General features: G+C 33.9%; 1 protein-coding gene across 1 annotated transcript in view; it reads right to left on the bottom strand.

The window, feature by feature from the left end:
- The window catches only part of KIAA0586 (KIAA0586 ortholog), a 106,044-nt gene that overhangs the window by 63,254 nt on the left and 25,055 nt on the right, over window positions 1-17,735 (bottom strand). Inside the window, 9 exon segments of the mRNA XM_078053760.1 lie at window positions 218-311; window positions 313-337; window positions 1,926-2,119; window positions 3,983-4,063; window positions 5,640-5,747; window positions 7,706-7,893; window positions 9,579-9,776; window positions 14,712-14,886; window positions 15,832-16,059. Coding sequence (XP_077909886.1) covers window positions 218-311; window positions 313-337; window positions 1,926-2,119; window positions 3,983-4,063; window positions 5,640-5,747; window positions 7,706-7,893; window positions 9,579-9,776; window positions 14,712-14,886; window positions 15,832-16,059 — 1,291 coding nt within the window.

Below are 17,735 nucleotides of genomic sequence, written 5' to 3'. Positions count from 1 at the left end.
AGAGCCCGTGTGTGCAGGGAGGGGCAGAGGGAAAGAGAGAATCTCAAACAGACTCCCCACTGAGTGAAAAGCCCAACGTGGGGCTCTATCCACAACTCATGAGATCATGACCTGAGCCAAAATCAAGAGTCAGATGCTCAACCAATTAAGCCACCCAGGTGCCCCAAGGTTTTATCTTTCAATACCAAAAAAAAGTAAAAGATTCCATTTCACTTACCGATGTCAGAAGTCAATGGTTCACTTGTCTCACTGACTGAAGCGCTGACATTAGGTATGGCCTGTTGTTGGATGGGAAAGAGCCCAGAGATAATTTCTTGACATTATTTCTTGTTCTACCCTGCGGAATAAAAGTTGAGGATTCCTAAATTTGACTGAATGTATAAAGTGTTAGAAATAACACCCTTAAAAATAAACTTTACCCAGGGACACAAACATTTACCTGTGAAAGTAGTAATTCTGAAAGTTGAATATGGAAAGAAAAAATAAGTATCTCCCAGTGAAATAAACCACGTGAAACAGAATCTCCATGTGGGAGACAGATTTAAATTTCATTTAATAAACTTGATTAGTCTAATGAAAAGTTTAACAGACCTCTTAAATTCATAATAAGGTTTAGGTCAAGGATTATCTGATATATCATGTACCTAAAATGTTGGGTTCCCTACTCTGAAAGCACCTATATAATAGCACACAAGATCAGAGTTAGAAAAGAAGTCCAGCTGCCCTCTCTTCAAAGAAATAAATATATAGACTGCAATACAGGTAGTTTTCCTCTTAAAAAGGTAAGACAATTTATTTCCGAGGTCATTTTTCAGAAATGAAAGAGGAAGGAGAGGAGGAAGGAAAAGGGGAACACAACAGGAGACCACTTCTGTACATTTCTTTAGAGCACCTAAGAGGCTGATGAAAAATTATTATTATACATGTAACAGATATTCATTGTAGAGAAATTAGAAAATATATAAGTTAAAAAAATAGATAAGGCTCACACATAATCCCAGACTCGTGGATAAACACAGCTAACAATTTGGTATATGTTTTTCAAATTTTTCCCTATGCACATTTATTTTTGTTTTGTTGTTGTTGTTGCGTTTGTTTTTTTTTTTTTGAGAGAGAGAGTGCACATGCAAGTGGGGGTGGGGGGCGGGAAGGGGCAGAGGGAGAGGGGGAGAGAGAATCTTAAGCAGACTTCACGCCCAGCACACAGCCCAGTGTGGGGCTCAATCTCACGACCGTGAGATCATGACCTGAGCCGAAATCCAGAGTCGGACGCTTAACCAACTGAGCCACCCAGGCGCCCCTGCACATTTATTTTTGAGTAAGGTCTTGTAATTAATAATATCTTTCAACATCATTAAATACTCTTTATTAATATCGTTCAACATCATTTAATATTCTTCTAAGTTTAATCTTGATAACTATTACTATTCAGTTTAGTTTATTCCATAACTTCCTTAAAGTTTCTCACAGGTAAAAACAGAGATAAAAACAGAGTTCATAAGTTTATAGAAGTAACAAGCAGAACAATGCCTTGTTTATGGTAAGCACTATATGTACTAAGTAGTCTGTGGCTGAGTAGCAGAACCATAATTATTTCCTTAGGAATTTCTGGATGTGAATCACTGGACTAAAGAATATGTACATTAAAAAAAAAAAAGAATATGTACATTTTTAAGGCTTTTGTTACTTAACAACAGCCTCTTTTGCCATAATAGACAGCCTAAATACAAATATTCAAGAAAAGAAACAATACCTTCAACAACTAGTTAAACCCTCACATCATATCAAATAGTTCCCAGCGACTGTAGCAAAGGACAAGTTTAATAAACAAAAGGAGACAAGGAAGATTTTCAACTAAAACTTAAATCTTTCTATTTAAATCTGCTACTACGATTCTGTTCACACCAACACCACTGTAAACTCACCACTGAATTAAGCTATTTTCCAATGTTTCTTTTCTCTGAATTACTTTATCTAGAACATCAGTAGTGGGCTGAAAAGTAGAAGCAACTGGCGGGAATGGAGGACCATTATATTTTGTAGAAACAACTTTAACACTTCTGTTAAACTCCAGAACTGGTTCAGAGTATTCTGGAATTTCATCACGTTTTTCCTCTTCCTGGTAACAATAAAAACAAAACTATTATATTCATGTATCTGTTTAACATTTACTGAGTGACCAGTGTAGGCAGGGAACTTAGGTCAGTAAATTAACCAACGCTTCTACATTAATCGATAGCATTTCTTATTAGGTGGCATCGTGTTATTTATAATACACACATTTGTCATACAAATTGCCTTGAAGAAACCTGAATTATACAATTATTCTGTCTTTTTAAAATCCAGTGTTCATTTAAAGCAGTCATAAAACAAACTAGATAACTTGGTTTTTCCTGCATAAAAATTAACATTTCCCTCTAGAAATTTATTATCTTAATTTATTATCATAATAAAACTGATGCTTCCAAATATCACTGCTTCCTCTTTCTGAACCTATAATTTACATTTACATATGCAGTTAGGTTATCCTATATATTATTTGCACCATCATATCATGGTCAAAGGAGTAATTTCTGAAATTTTTTTAACTTTTCATTATGAAAATATCACACGTTTAAAAGTAAACAAAATAGCGCTCATATACTATATTGGTTACACATAAATTATGCATATCCCATCTACCTGTTCCCCACCTTTAACAATTACCAACCCATGGCTAACTTGTGTCATCTATAATCCCCCCATCCACTTTACCCTTCACATATAATTTTGAAACAAATCACAGATATCATTTTACCTGTAAATGATTTAACATGTATCTCAAAAAAATTGGAGTCTTTAAAAATTATAACTCGATTAATATCCTCCCATCAAAAAATGAACTCCACAACTAATAAGTGGCAGAGCCAGGGTCGGAACACTTGGCTTTGGCTCCAAATCATTTGCTATTTCTAGAACTATTTCTTTCACTTGTACATTGAAAAAAAAATCAGCTGTCAAATGTCTTTGCTAGACATTAGAAATATAAAGATAAGTAAGATTCTTGCCTTTGAAACATTCATGTGGAATTCACATGAGAAGACAAACCAGTGAACAAAAACCTTTAATATACTGCGTATCTCCTAATATTCTAAAATAGGGTTTGATTTTATGATGAACAAAACTGGTCTTAGTTCTGAAAAAATATGAACAAATGTCTTGAAATGGTACTGACATTTTATTATTCAAGTAGTTTCTGTGTTCTATGATCTTTTCTCCCATCCTTTATATTTTACTTCCTCTTATTTTCCCCCTTCTTCTATTTTACCATTTCTATGATTTTTATAGCTCTTCCTGCTATATGGGCTCTTCTCTTGGATTTTAGACCCCTCACAACTTTTTCCCTCAATATGAGCTAACTGGTGATCTTGCCAATAATCCAGAAATCAGACAGACCAATGTAACAGAATAAAGAAAGGATAGATTGGAGGGAGGGAAGCCAAAGGAAATGGAAAGAAGGAAGAAAACAGGAAGCAGGAAAGATGAGATGTAGATGGGAACCGTCTGATAATCATTAAGTTTCACTGAGGCAGCTAGAGGATATAGATGAAGAGAACACTGTACTATAGAATACTAACTTTATAATTTTAAAATAAAAATGTATTAGCTCAAAAGCGAAGGGAAGTTTCTCAAAGCACTGTAACATAATATTGACGGTCAAAACATACTCAACTATCAGGAACAAGGCAAGGATGTTTCCTCCTGTCATTCCTTTTCAACACTGTACTAAAAGTCCTTGCTAATGCAAGCAGACAATAAAAGGAAATAAAAGGTGTTGGAAAGGAAGAAATAAAACTGTCCTTGTTTGCAGAGGACCTGATTGTCTATACAGAAAATCTGAAGAATTGACAAAAAAAAAAAAACCCTCCTGGAAATAATATTGATTATAACAAGTTTGCCAACAATATAAAATTAATTTCTCACGGTTTCTAAGCTTTGTTACCTGTATGATATCGATTACTTCATCAAAGCTCGTTCCCGGAAACTTCACCTCTTCTTCATCTACCTTCATAAGTTCTGGGGTCTAAGAAAGCATTTTCAAAAAGATTTCGTTATACTTAATATCTTTTTAATTTATACATAATTTATCATATTTCCACCCATAACATAAGCTTGTAATTACATGGCCCTATTTTTTTAATAATCCTGTTTAGAATTGATTTCATTAAATAAATGAAATCCAAGATAGTACCCAAGCCATCAGGTTTCATTTCAATAGTTATCAAAAATTAAATATAAGTTTTTGTCAATGACTCCATCAACAATGCAACTTAAGTCAATTGATCAGGTTGATAGGATTATGATTTCTCTCGTATAGTTAAAACAGTGTTTATATGTTAAATATGTAAGTATACTTATATACAAACTCACAAAAAGACAGATACAGAATCAAATAAATTAGAAAGTTATTATACTAATTTAGCCTCTAGGCCTCACTTGAATAATCTAGTCCCCAAAATCACATTAGCCCCTTCCTGAGAGAATGATAAATAGTTCAAAAAATTATTTGTAACCATATTTTTTTTAAAAAGATTTTATTTATTTATTTGACAGAAAGAGACATAGCGAGAGAGGAAACACAAGCAGGGGGAGTGGGAGAGACAGAAGCAGGCTTCCTATTGAGCAGGGAGCCTGATGTGGGGCTCGATCCTAGGACCCTGGGATCATGACCTGAGCCGAAGGCAGACGCTTAATGACTGAGCCACCCAGGCACCCCTGTAGCCATATGTTTTAATAAACTTCTGATGAAAAAAATTTACTGATGAGAAAATTAAATTAGGCACAATTGCCATTTAGGTCAGTTCTATTTTATTTTATTTTTTTAAAGATTTTATTTATTTGAGAGAGACCAGACGTGCAAGTGGGGGGAGGGGCAGAGAGAGAGAGGCAGAAGCAGACTCCCTGCTGAGCAGGGAGCCCAACGCGGGGCTTGATCCCAGGACCCGGAGATCATGACCTGAGCCGAAGGCAGACACTTAACCGACTGAGTCACCCAGGCACCCCTATTTTACTATTTCTGATCATGAAAAATTGTTGGTGTTTTCCCTCTCCTTAAAACTGTATCCTTGAGGACCACATTTTCTTACAACAGATGAAAGCTAGGGAAAGTTATAGTGTTATTTCAGTACAGTGTTATTTCAATGTGTTGTAAAGTTAGAGCTTCATTATTCAATAGCAAATAAATACTAGGGAGAAATGCCTATTTTTGCATATCAATACTATATTGACAAAGTAACATCCCAAAACATGAACTCCAAACATCACTATGAAATTCATATTCAGGAAAACTATAATGTGATTCCTGTTTAAATCAAGTTTCTTCTCCAAAGAGATAGAAATTCTCTCTTCACATATGAGACAACTTAAATTACCAAAAAGCTACACTGAGAATTATCACTTTCACAATGTTTATAAATGTAAGGATCTTAAACAAACTTTCTTTTTCAAGTTCATCAGCAATACTAGATTCATTCTGAATCTTTTCCTCAAAACCTAAATTATTATAATAGATTATATAGTGGAAGACTTTGCCTGGAATAATATTAGTTAAACTCCGTAGTCAGACATTACTCAAAACTATCTGATAAATTTCTGAATACCTGTGTCAAGGTTTTCAGAGGAGGACATGCTTCTTTGGGACTAGGCACAGATAGATCGACATCAGCACTACCATTCGAAATGCTATCAATATCCACATTGGGTAATACCTAAAACAAAACACAACATCCAGCTTTCTGTTCATCATTTTGACTGAAATATTTGTCAGTCTATACATCAATAACATATATTTAACTTTTTATTGAGAAGTCAATGGATAACAATTTTTTAAGTTATGAAAGCATATTTTACAAAATTTAGAAAATAAAGGGGAACACATAAAATCCTACTATCTTAAGATAACTTTATTTTCAATCTTCCCTTTCCTTTTTACTATTTATTTCTGATTTCTCATTTTAACTAGGTTACAAGCACCTTTCATGCTCCCACAGAAACTTAATAATTATATTTTAAATAACTATATAATATTTCAACAATACATATGCCATAATTATTTAACCATTTTCCTGTTGGCAAACAATTACAATATTCCTAATATTTCCACTATTATACCTATCACCACAAAAAACTTCTTCATATATATAGGGTTTTCTCCTCCCTAAACTTTGAATTATTTCATCATGCTAGACAACCAGATACTAGATTAACTTCCTGAATCACAGAGCATGAATATTTAAAATTCTTGATAATTAATGCCAAAATGCAGTCCAAATGAGTTCTATTTATGTCATCAAAAACATAATTGTCTCAGCAATAAGTTTTTAAATGGAGGCATATTATTGTTATTTTAATTTGGATTATCTTAGTAACTAGAAAGATTTAAATTATTCATTTTCTTGCTCATAAACTGTATTTCCTCTTCTGTAGGGTCCTACTCAGGTTCTTTGAATATTCCTGGATTTGCATCTGCTTTCTTATTAATTTATGGAAGTTTTCAGATTTAAAAATTAACCTTCTAGCATCTTCCTTTCATATGTTCTAATTGTATGTTTTCCTTTTTATATAGGAATGTTTTATATTACCTTCAGTTTTAGATTTTACAGATTCAAATCTATTCTTTTATTATATGTAGGTTTTCTTCTCTCATATCCAGACTTAGCTTCAGCTTTGATAAAGATTCCATGCAATTATCTTCTAATTCTGCTGTTTTTACATTTTACAGTTATACTTTTGCCTGTTGCCTATTTAGAACTCATGTGCCATACAGTGGGAGGTTAGAGTCTAAAACTGATCTATTCTCCACATTATTAACCAATTACAACATATATTATTTCACTGACAAGACTCCTATTTACTACTAATACGTGAAGTAACTACCACATACTACATTCTTTTTTTTTTTTTTTTAAGAGAGAGCAAGAGAGTGCTGAGAGAGAGTACTCGAGTCGGTGGGGGGGCGGGGAGCAGAGGGAGAGAGAGAATCTTAAGCAGACTCCACGCACATCTTGAAGCCCAATGTGGGGCTCAGTCTCACAACGCTGAGATCATGACATGAGCCGAAATCAAGAGTTGGATGCTCAACCAATTGAGCCACCCAGGTGTCCCATATTACATTTTTTTTTTTAAATAACCAAGGCTATTTCTGAAATACTTCATTGTACAGGTCCAGTACTAAAAAACCCTTTGTTCTTTCAAACATCAAAATGATCCTTAAGTTAAAGTTAAAGAAAAAAAACAAAAAATTAAACACATGGTTTGTGTGGGTGGGGGAGGGTTAAATTACAATTTGACTTAAATTATATATTAACTTAGGAAGAATTGACAACTTGAATATTTAATCTTCACATATAAGTTCTCTTTCCATTCATTCAAATCTTATATATATTTAAAGTCACACTCATTCTTTTAAAATTAATTATAATAAACTGTTCAATTGTTCCCTTTGGAATATCATCATGTCACCTGGATATGAGCCACTGGCTTAGAAAAAGTAGCTTAAATCATACAGAACAAGGATAGAGACATCACATTAATATCACAGTTTTAAAGAACAAAAGACCCATGATGAAAGCAAATTTTTTATGAAGCAATGCAATAAATTTAAGTGCTAAAGTTTAACCAAAGATTTTTTTTCCTTAAAATTTTCTATTCATGCACCTTGACATACCTGTACAGTAAGCTGAGGAGGATCCTTTTTTTCCGACTTCATTTCTATAATTGCGATGTTAGGTTTCTTTATTCCAATTTCCATTTTTCGAGATGATGGAGGAATAGAAGTAGTCACTGTTACAGGGTGTGGCTTGTTTACAATTACTGAAGGGGGTGGCATGGAATCACTATTACTTTGGGTTTGTCCTAAAAAGTTTGGGGAAGAGATGAGTCAACTATTTCAGAAATAAAGGGAAAAATCAAATACACAACCCAGATCTTTATGGCTGAATTCTCTCTCACCTGAAAAGGAAGTGCCATCCGCAATCACCTTTCCTTCTATTATCACCGCTGTCAACATACTCACCACATCATCCTTTCAGAAGCAATTCACACTTATCAGGCACTCTCGTGTGCCAGACACTTCACATACACTATCTAATTTAACCCTCAAAATAAGCCTATGAGGTATTAATGTTATCCACATTTCACAGTTGAGAAAACACGTTTAGAAACAACGTAATTTGCCAAAGGTCATAACAGTAAGTGGCAAAGCCAAGATTAAAGTGTAGTGTGTTATACTGTGTTATTTTTATTCTCAAATCTTTATAGAGCAACAATGGACAGAAATAAAACCAACAACAAAATACTAGTGTCTGACTACCACTAAATAGCATGTACTCCCACTATTTGGTAATTATCATAGCTATCAGAAACTTACCTTTCACTTCACAAGTTCCATTTATTTCCTATATTTCAAAATAAAGAGGGACTGAACAGTGCACTCATTAAAAGCATAGACTCTAAAGCCAGACTGACTGGGTTTGAATCCCAGCTCCACTTGAGTTATGTGGCCTTTGACAAGTTACTACACTCCTCTGTGCCTTGGTTTCTTCATCTATAAAACTGGTTCATTACCATGTGTTTTACAGGGTAGATTAAATAAATTCATATATGTAAAGTGCTTAAATCTGTACCTGGCACACAGCAGGGACTTCGTAAGTATTAGCTACTACACTAACAGGAGGCATGTTTGAACAGACACAGCTACCAAGTTGACATGCCATTAACCCATAATATCAAAAATGAAAAATTCTCTCTTCTGTTGGAAAATATTCATATTTAAATCATTCATCAAATTTAAGAAAGAATAGCGAAGACACTAACAGAAAAAAAATAGCTAACTAGATTTGAAGAGCTAGTGTAGAAGCAAAAACGATTTGTTAAATTTTTACAATAATGAGTCTGAGAGACCTCAAATAAGTAAATAACCAACTACTGTTTTAGAATACACAACCACGCAATTTTTACTTACCACGTCAAAAGTACATAAAATTACTTCAAAGTACTTTGCCAGGACGCCTGGGTGGCTCAGATGGTTAAGCATCTGCCTTCGGCTCAGGTCATGATCCCAGGATCCTGGGATCGAGCCCCACATCGGGCTCTGTGCTCAGCAGGGAGCCTGCTTCTCCCTCTCCCTCTGCCTGCCTGTCTGCCTACTTGTGATCTCTCTCTCTCTCTGTCAAATAAATAAATAAAAATCTTAAAAAAAAAAAAAGTACTTTGCCTAAGACATGACATTAAACCACTCAAGTTTTTTTAATTCTTTAATTATTATGAAATCTATAACATATCTAAACTTTTTTTTTACTTCGTTTCATCTACAGCAATGTATTATAAAATGCCAAAGGAATGTTTCCTGTGACTGAAACTACAATGGGAAGCTATTATTTCAGAGACAGCGATTACACGGAGGAAGACACATTCAGAGGCCCTACCCACAGATATAACACAGAGAGGAAAACATAGGAGACTATTACATCCTTTATCAGCAGTTCTGCCACTGCTGATAAGAATTTAAAATTCACGCTGTGTATTTTGTTGGGACTTACCTAAAAGAATGGCCATAGGAATTAGATGACCTTCCAGTGTACCTGAAACGGTAGGCATTTCTCTGCTTGGGCTGAACAAGTACTGCTGATCACCAGGAGGAAGCACAGCAGTCACGGGATGTTGTGGTTTGGAATCCATTTTCACAGGTTTTGTTGCATAAAAGTCAGTTTGTGTTCTTATTGACTTAACTTTAGTGCCTGTAATAATTATCAGTGGCAGAGATTTTAAAATAGTTTGAACATCTATCCAGCTAGAAATACAGGAACTCTTCCTCAAAGAAAGATCTCATTCTATAAGGTTAAAAGGCCCCAAAATAGAAGTAACCCATAAACCATGGGTTGGCAAAAACTCTCTTGAAAGGTCAGATAGTAAACATATTAGTTTCGTGGGCCATGTGGTCTCAGCTACAACATCTCAATTCCACCACTAAAACATGAAAGCGGTCATGCTACAGTCACAAATAAATGAGTGCAGCTAGGTTCCAATATTACTTATAAGAACAGGCAGCTGACTTGTAGGCCATGGTTTCTGAGCCCCTGAATAGATGTAACAACTTGCACAACTACTATGACAAGATAGATTCAATGATTTAATGATTAGGGAAAAAATGTTGAATAAAAGATTCAGAAGAATATTCAGACTGTACTATTTATTAAACTCATTACATTTTTTCCCTATGGGTACAAAAAAATTAATGATCATATTTGGAATTGGGTTTTTTTTGTTTTTTGTTTTTTTAAGATTTTATTTATTTATTTATGTGAGAGAGAGAGAGAGAAACAGCATGAGAGGGGATAGGGTCAGAGGGAGAAGCAGGCTTCCCGCTGAGCCGGGAGCCCGATGTGGGACTCGATCCCAGGACTCTGGGATCATGACCTGAGCCGAAGGCAGTCGCTTAACCAACTGAGCCACCCAGGCGCCCTGGAATTGGGTTTTTTTTTCATTCTCTCATTACACCTTTACTCATGACATAATTCTGAATAACCAGCCTTTATCCTTTGAAATTATGTACAGATAGTCAAATTCTATACCTATTAAAACCTTACAGGAGTTAGTATCATTATATTTTTTCTATTCCTATGAATTAAATCCATATAGACATTAAATCCTGAATTCTTTTTTTTAAGTTTATTTTTTTTAGTAATCTCTACACTTAATGTGGGGCTCAAACTCATGACCCTGAGATCAAGAGTCACATGCTCTTCCAACTGAGCCAGGCAGGTACTCCTGAATCGTGAATTCTTAAAAACTTAGAAATTTGTCTGATTTCTATGGAACCTAAGGAAAGTGAAGAAAAGTAAAAGTATAAAGGAAAAGAAACTATTTTCTAAATAAATTCCTGACATTACTACATTTTTACTTTTAATATGCAAGTAATTTTATGAATCTAGACTTTTAAATATAGCTTCATGATCCCAGGAAGAAACATTTTAGTATCACATCTATATTTTCTCATTCTGTTGTCTTGCATTCATTCATTCACTTAAATGAGTTTTTTTTCTTGAATGTTCATTTAAAATATATGTTTTCAGCATTTCATAGGCATTGCTCCAGACACAGGAAATACAGTACCAAATAAACCAACTGTACTCATAGAGTTTACAGTCTAGTAAGGAAAACAATCAATAAACAAAAATATAACATCAGACCTTTTTCCAAAGAAAGCATACAGTTGGCCAATAGACACATGAAAAGATGCTAATATCACTCATCATCAGGGAAATTCACGTCAAAGCTACAATAAGATTATTAGCTTACACCTGTTAGAATGGCTAAAATAAAAAACACAAGACATGTATCATATGATCTCACTGATATGAGGAATTCTTAATCTCATGAAACAAACAGGGTTGCTGGAGTGGCGGGGGGTGGGAGGGATGGGGTGGCTGGGTGATAGACATTGGGGAGGGTACGTGCTATGGTGAGCGTTGTGAATTGTGTAAGACTGATGAATCACAGACCTGTACCTCTGAAACAAATAATATATTATATGTTAAAAAAAAAAAAAAAAGATATTTAGGAAGGGAAAAATGAAGAGGGGAAATCGGATGGGGAGACAAACCATGAGAGACTATGGACTCTGAGAAACAAACTGAGGGTTCTAGAGGGGAGGGGGAGAGGGGGATGGGTTAGCCTGGTGATGGGTATTAAAGAGGGCACGTATTAAATGGAGCACTGGGTGTTATACGCAAACAATGAATCATGGAACACTACATCAAAAACTAATGATGTAATGTATGGTGATTAACATAACATAATAAAATAAAATTAAAAAAACACAAGAAATAAGTGAATGTGGAAAAAAAGGAACCCTCATGCACTGGTAGTGGGAATGTAAATTGATATAGCCACTGTGGAAAACAGTATGAACTTTCCTCAAAAAATTAAAAATAGAAATACCATATGATCCAATAATTCCACTATTGCATATTTACCAAAGAAAACGAAAACACTAATTTGAAAAGATATATGCACCCTTATGTTTATTGTAGCATTACTTACAATAGCCAAGATATGGAGCAAATTAAATGTCCATCGACAGACAAGTGGATAAAGATACGGTGTATATATATATATATATATATATATATATACAGTGGAATATTATGTAGCCATAAAAAAGGAGATTGTGCTATTTGAGAAAACACGGATAGACCTAGAGGGTATTGTTCTAAGTGAAATTACTGACTGAGAAAAACAAATACCATATGATTCCACTTACTGGAATCTAAAAACAAACAAAAAGCAGAATCAAGTCAGTCAGAGAAAGACAACCATATGATTTCATATGTGGAATTTATTTTTTCTATGTGGAATTTAAGAATCAAAACAGATGAACATAAGGGAAGGGAAGGAAAAATAAAATAGATGAAAACAGAGAGAGAGACAAACCATAAGAGACTCTTAACTCTAGGAAACACAACTAGAGGTTGCTGGATGGGAGGTGGGTGGGGGGTTGGGGAAACTGGGTGATGGGCGTTAAGGAGGGCATTTGATGTAATGAGCACTGGGTATTATATAAGACTGATGAATCACTGACCTCTACCTCTGAAACTAATAATACAGTACATGTTAACTAAACTGATTTAAAAAGAAAAAAAAAAAACAAGTAAACACAGAAGAAAATACCAGAAATTTACCAGATTTGGTAGTGAGATTACAGAGGATATATTTTCTTATAAAGCTTTTTTCTGTATTTTCTATATTTTTAAAATTTAAAATAATAAAATATAAAATTATTAATCTCCAGTTACAAGAGAAAATGTCTATAGCAAGGATAGAAAATTATTCTATTGACGCCTCAATCCCACAGAAAAATTTTTATTTTTGCTTTGAATGCTTAATAAACACTAGTTTTCTTTGTTAAAAAAAAAAAAAAACCAGAATCAGACCTATAAATACAAAGAATAAACTGATAGTTGCCAGAGGGGAGGTGGGTAGGGGGTTGGACAAAATGGGTGAAGGGGAGTGGGAGTTCCAGTCTTCTAGTAATGGAATGAATAACTTATGGGAATAAAAGGCAGAGCATAAGGAATACAGTCAATGTAATAACAATATACAGGACAGATGGTAGCTACACTTGTGGTATACTAAGTATAATGTATAACCTTGTCAAATTACTAAGTTGTACACCTGAAACTAATGTAATGTTGTATGTCAACTATACTCAAATTAAAAAAAAAAGCATATAAAAAATAAAAGTTAAAAAACATATATATAACATCAGATTGTGAAAAGTGCTATTAAGAAAAATAAGGCAGGGGAAGAGGATAAGAGAGATGTAGGAGATCATTTTTTGGATAGGATGGTCAGGGTAGACCTCTGTGAGGAGGTAATCTCTAAGAACAGCGATCCAAAGAGCTGAGAGAGGAAGCCATGCAAAGGTCTGAGGGAAAAGCTCTCCGGGAAGAGAAAATAACAGGCACTAAGCCCAAGAATAAGCACGTTTCCACAGGTTCTTAGTCACTTCCACCATTAAACAAGTTACTTAAAATTATTTTTGGATTTTTAAGTATTTTAAGACCTCAAGTTATTTTTTACAAAGGCTTTCAAAAGCCCAAATATAAGTTAATAGCAAAGCACCAATAAACAAACAATATTATCCATAAGCTATATACTTAATAACACCAGTAGGATTTCTAGATAAACTGACACCCTACATTATCACCTAACTTTTATAAATGATAGGAACAGAAAACTAAAGCAATGCCACAGCTCCACTTCCAGAAAGGATAAGAAACAAAATGAGCTGGTGTCCACTAGTTATCACATACTGTTGAAGCTTACTAGCTGCTAGAGTACAAGCTGAGAAATTTCAAAATGTAACCACAGTCAACAGACTCCATATTTAATGAAGAGTTACATTTATATATACTAGAGAGGAGTGCCTGGATGGCTCAGTTAGTTAAGTGTTTGACTCTTGATTTCAGCTCAGATCATGATCTCTGGTCGTGGGATCAACCCCCATAGCGGGCTCCACACTCAGTGGGGAGTCTGCTTGAGGATTCTCTATCTTTCTCCCTCCCCCTCCACCCCTCCCCACCACTTACACATGTGCACGCACGTGTGCTCTATCTAGAATAAATAAATCTTTAATAAATAAATAAATATTGTACTAGTGAAATGGTAGATGTGAGTCAAAACATACAGTAATAAATGAAGTTATTTTTAGTGGTGTACAAAAGTACCAAAAAATCTTTTTCACCTTTACTACATAAGTCCTTTTGTGATAATATACAGCATATGGCTGATCTTCATTGTTTTGTAAAGAATATGATACAGCAGTGTCTTCAAGGAAATGTCCACTTTCCCTAGATTATAATTTAAATTGTTCAAGATATCATCTCAAAAATGCAAATTTTATCATGCTTTATATGAAGATACCACCTAATCCTACCTTTTCCCCCACTTATTCCTATCTTGTGCCTTGAATCTGGTCTATATTTTTTCCCCACTTATTCCCATTTTATGCCTTGAAGTAGTCTATTTCTTCCTACTCTTAGAAAGAATGCCTAAGCATTATATAATTTGAACCATATTTATGAGTCATAAAAAAAGAAAAAGTTAAACTTTACATATTAAACTGATAGCATAAAAAATGAGGTTTACCACAGAAAAATGAGGTTCCTTACCTTTAACTCGTTCTATTACTTTTGGTCTCTGTGGTTTGGACTTAGGAGATGGAGAATTAAATCGGAGATACGGTCCTTTTTTAAGAGTGCTGCGATGGCCCTGATAAATTGGTTTTCCATAAATTTGTAACATAAAATTCTCATCTTGTACCACTGTGGTTGCTTTCAAAAATCCCTAAGTACACAAAGTTATTCAACTCACCAAAGAAATAGTTATCAAACACACCTCAATTTTCTAAAGCCTTCTTTGGCCAGCTTAAGTACTATAATAAGAATTATCAGGTCACAAAAGTCCTCTATTTTAAATGGCTCTTAAATTCTAGATTTAATTTTCAAACTATAGCTTTAATGATTTATGGTTTTCAAAAACATGAAAGGTAAATATAAAAATCATCCACTCAAAAAACACAAAGGTTCTTATACTACTAAGCATATTTTCAGCACCAAAAAGTAAGGTTTAGACATATTTGATACACTTATTATATTCAATCACAATAATATAACATAAATCAAGTCTTTAAATGATTTTCTGATCCCGCCTTCAATCATAATCTAAATACTACAACAAGGTAGCATTTATTGAGGATCTACTAAGTGCTCAGCACTGAATTAGATGCTTTATTAATGTGCCCAACAATCCATGTTTGTTATTAAGAAAGTTACAGCCTAACTAAAGCAGCCAAAAACATACCCTCCACAGCATCTAGTACCAAACCTCACAATCAGTAGGCACTCTACACATTTGTTAAACTGAAAAATAAACAAAAAATATGTATATTCACATATATACATATAAAGATGAAATACAATTTTGAGTAGCACAAACTATAGAGAATCTCATTTTTGGATTAGATGATCTCTAGATATATTTGCTATAACTAAAATATTATGATTCTAAGCGTGAGATCTCAGAGGGAAGAAACTGTATTTTGTGCACTGCTTCCCATATAATGAATTCCCAAAATACTAAATATCAATAGTTTAAAGACAGTTTACATTTATGTAGTCCTTCGTGTTTTTAAAACATTTTCATATTCACTTCATTATTTATAGCTTAAAGGAAATGAAATAATTAATTATAATGCAACCTTCATGTCACAAAACCAGAGTAGTATCTTACCTCTTTTCTCTCTTTCTGTAGGTTTGAAGCAGGCATGCTCCTCATGGGTGGATTTCTAAAACCCTCTTCTTTTTGTTTTTGAGAACGTTTTCTTTGAATTACAGAATTGTTTACTGTTTTGTCTTGCATGTTAGTTTTAATATCTTTACTCATATTCTGAGTTTTCTTGGTCCTTTGATTCTTCTGATCAAATCTCTTTTGTTCGTAATCTTTTCTTGACAGTTCATCCTTAACATAACCAAAATTTAAATTACTTAAAACATATCCAAGTAGTGCTTTCACATCTAAAGTATTAGAATTTATTTTCTGTTATTATAGAAATATACTTTTGCAGTTTTAAATGCTTTGTAAATAAATTATAACAGCTTACATATGAATAAAAACTCTCTGGAAGAATAAACAAAAACTAAAAAGATTAGTGCCTTATGGAGCAGGGGGAATGAGAAATAGTAGATGAGGTACAAGAGTAGGAGGGAAATTTTTTATTATAAATCTTACATTTTTTGATGTTTGAACCATAGGACTAGAGTAAATGTTCAAAAAGTTAAATTAAAAAAAATAAATTTCAAAAAGTAAATAACTTTGCAATAAAACTCTGTAATAAATCTTTATAAATTAAAATAGCTTGAAGATTTAAACAAACATACTTTGTAATGAATTCACAGTATAATAGAAGACATACATTGCCAGTTGTCTGCAGAGCCAAAATTAATCTCCAACTCTTCCATTTAATTTTTTTTTTTTTTTTGGTGCATCACATTGTAGATAATAACATTTCTTCATAACATTAGAGATATATATTCTTAAACAATAAAGTTTAAAAATACATTTTAGCATTTATTGCTGTGGAAACTGAACCGACACATCGTCTTGCTACCATTGTGAAGAAGCATATACACACATCTCACAGTCAGAAAAAAACACTTTGCACCCAAAGATGAAAGTAACAGGGTTACTTTGTCTAGTTCTGCTCCCTCCAATGTATACATTTTAAGAATTTCTTTAAACTACTGACCCTCTAATAAAAACAACTCTCCTAGGGCGCCTGGGTGGCTCAGTTGGTTAAGCAACTGCCTTCGGCTCAGGTCATGATCCTGGAGTCCCTGGATCGAGTCCCGCATCGGGCTCCCTGCTCGGCAGGGAGTCTGCTTCTCCCTCTGACCCTCCCCCCTCTCATGTGCTCTCTCTCCCTCTCTCTCTCTCAAATAAATAAATAAATAAATAAATTTAAAAAAAAAAAAACAACTCTCCTAGATTTTTGTAACGCTAATTTCTGAAGATCCACCATGAGCTTTGGGATGTGATAAAGTGGCACTTTTTCGTGAAGCGTTCCATATTTTTGAGAGACTATGGACTCTGAGAAACAAACTGAGGGTTCTAGAGGGGAGGGGGGTGGGGGGATGGGTTAGCCTGGTGATGGGTATTAAGGAGGGCACGTATTGCATGGAGCATAGGGTGTTATACGAAAACAATGAATCGTGGAACACTACATCAAAAACTAATGATGTACTGTATGGTGACTAACATAAAATAATAAAATAAAATTTAAAAAAAATTAATTAAAAAAATAAAAATAACAAATGTAAAAATAAATAAATAAATAAATAAAGCGGTACTTTTTCCATCTGGAACTGACTTCTGTAAATGTAGTAATCTTAGAAATCATGTCGGGTATTTTCCCTTTAAATAACTTTGGTGTTTTTACTTTGGCAAGCCAGTGCTTCTAAATCTGCTGCCTTGAAATGTTTTTTAAGTGTACTTTTTTCTTCTCTAAATGCTTTTGCTAAATTTTCTTTCAAATTACTCATATTTTAGTTATTGTCCAACAATCTGCCACATAAAAGCCATAATTTATGAGAAGAAGCACTTGCTAAGTAAAATGAAACTCATTACTAAGTAAAGAA

The sequence above is a fragment of the Halichoerus grypus genome, chromosome 8 (assembly GCF_964656455.1).
Source record: "Halichoerus grypus chromosome 8, mHalGry1.hap1.1, whole genome shotgun sequence".
Lineage (NCBI taxonomy): Eukaryota > Metazoa > Chordata > Mammalia > Carnivora > Phocidae > Halichoerus > Halichoerus grypus.
Note: the sequence above shows the minus strand (reverse complement) of the source record. Positions and strands in the feature narration are given on the sequence as shown.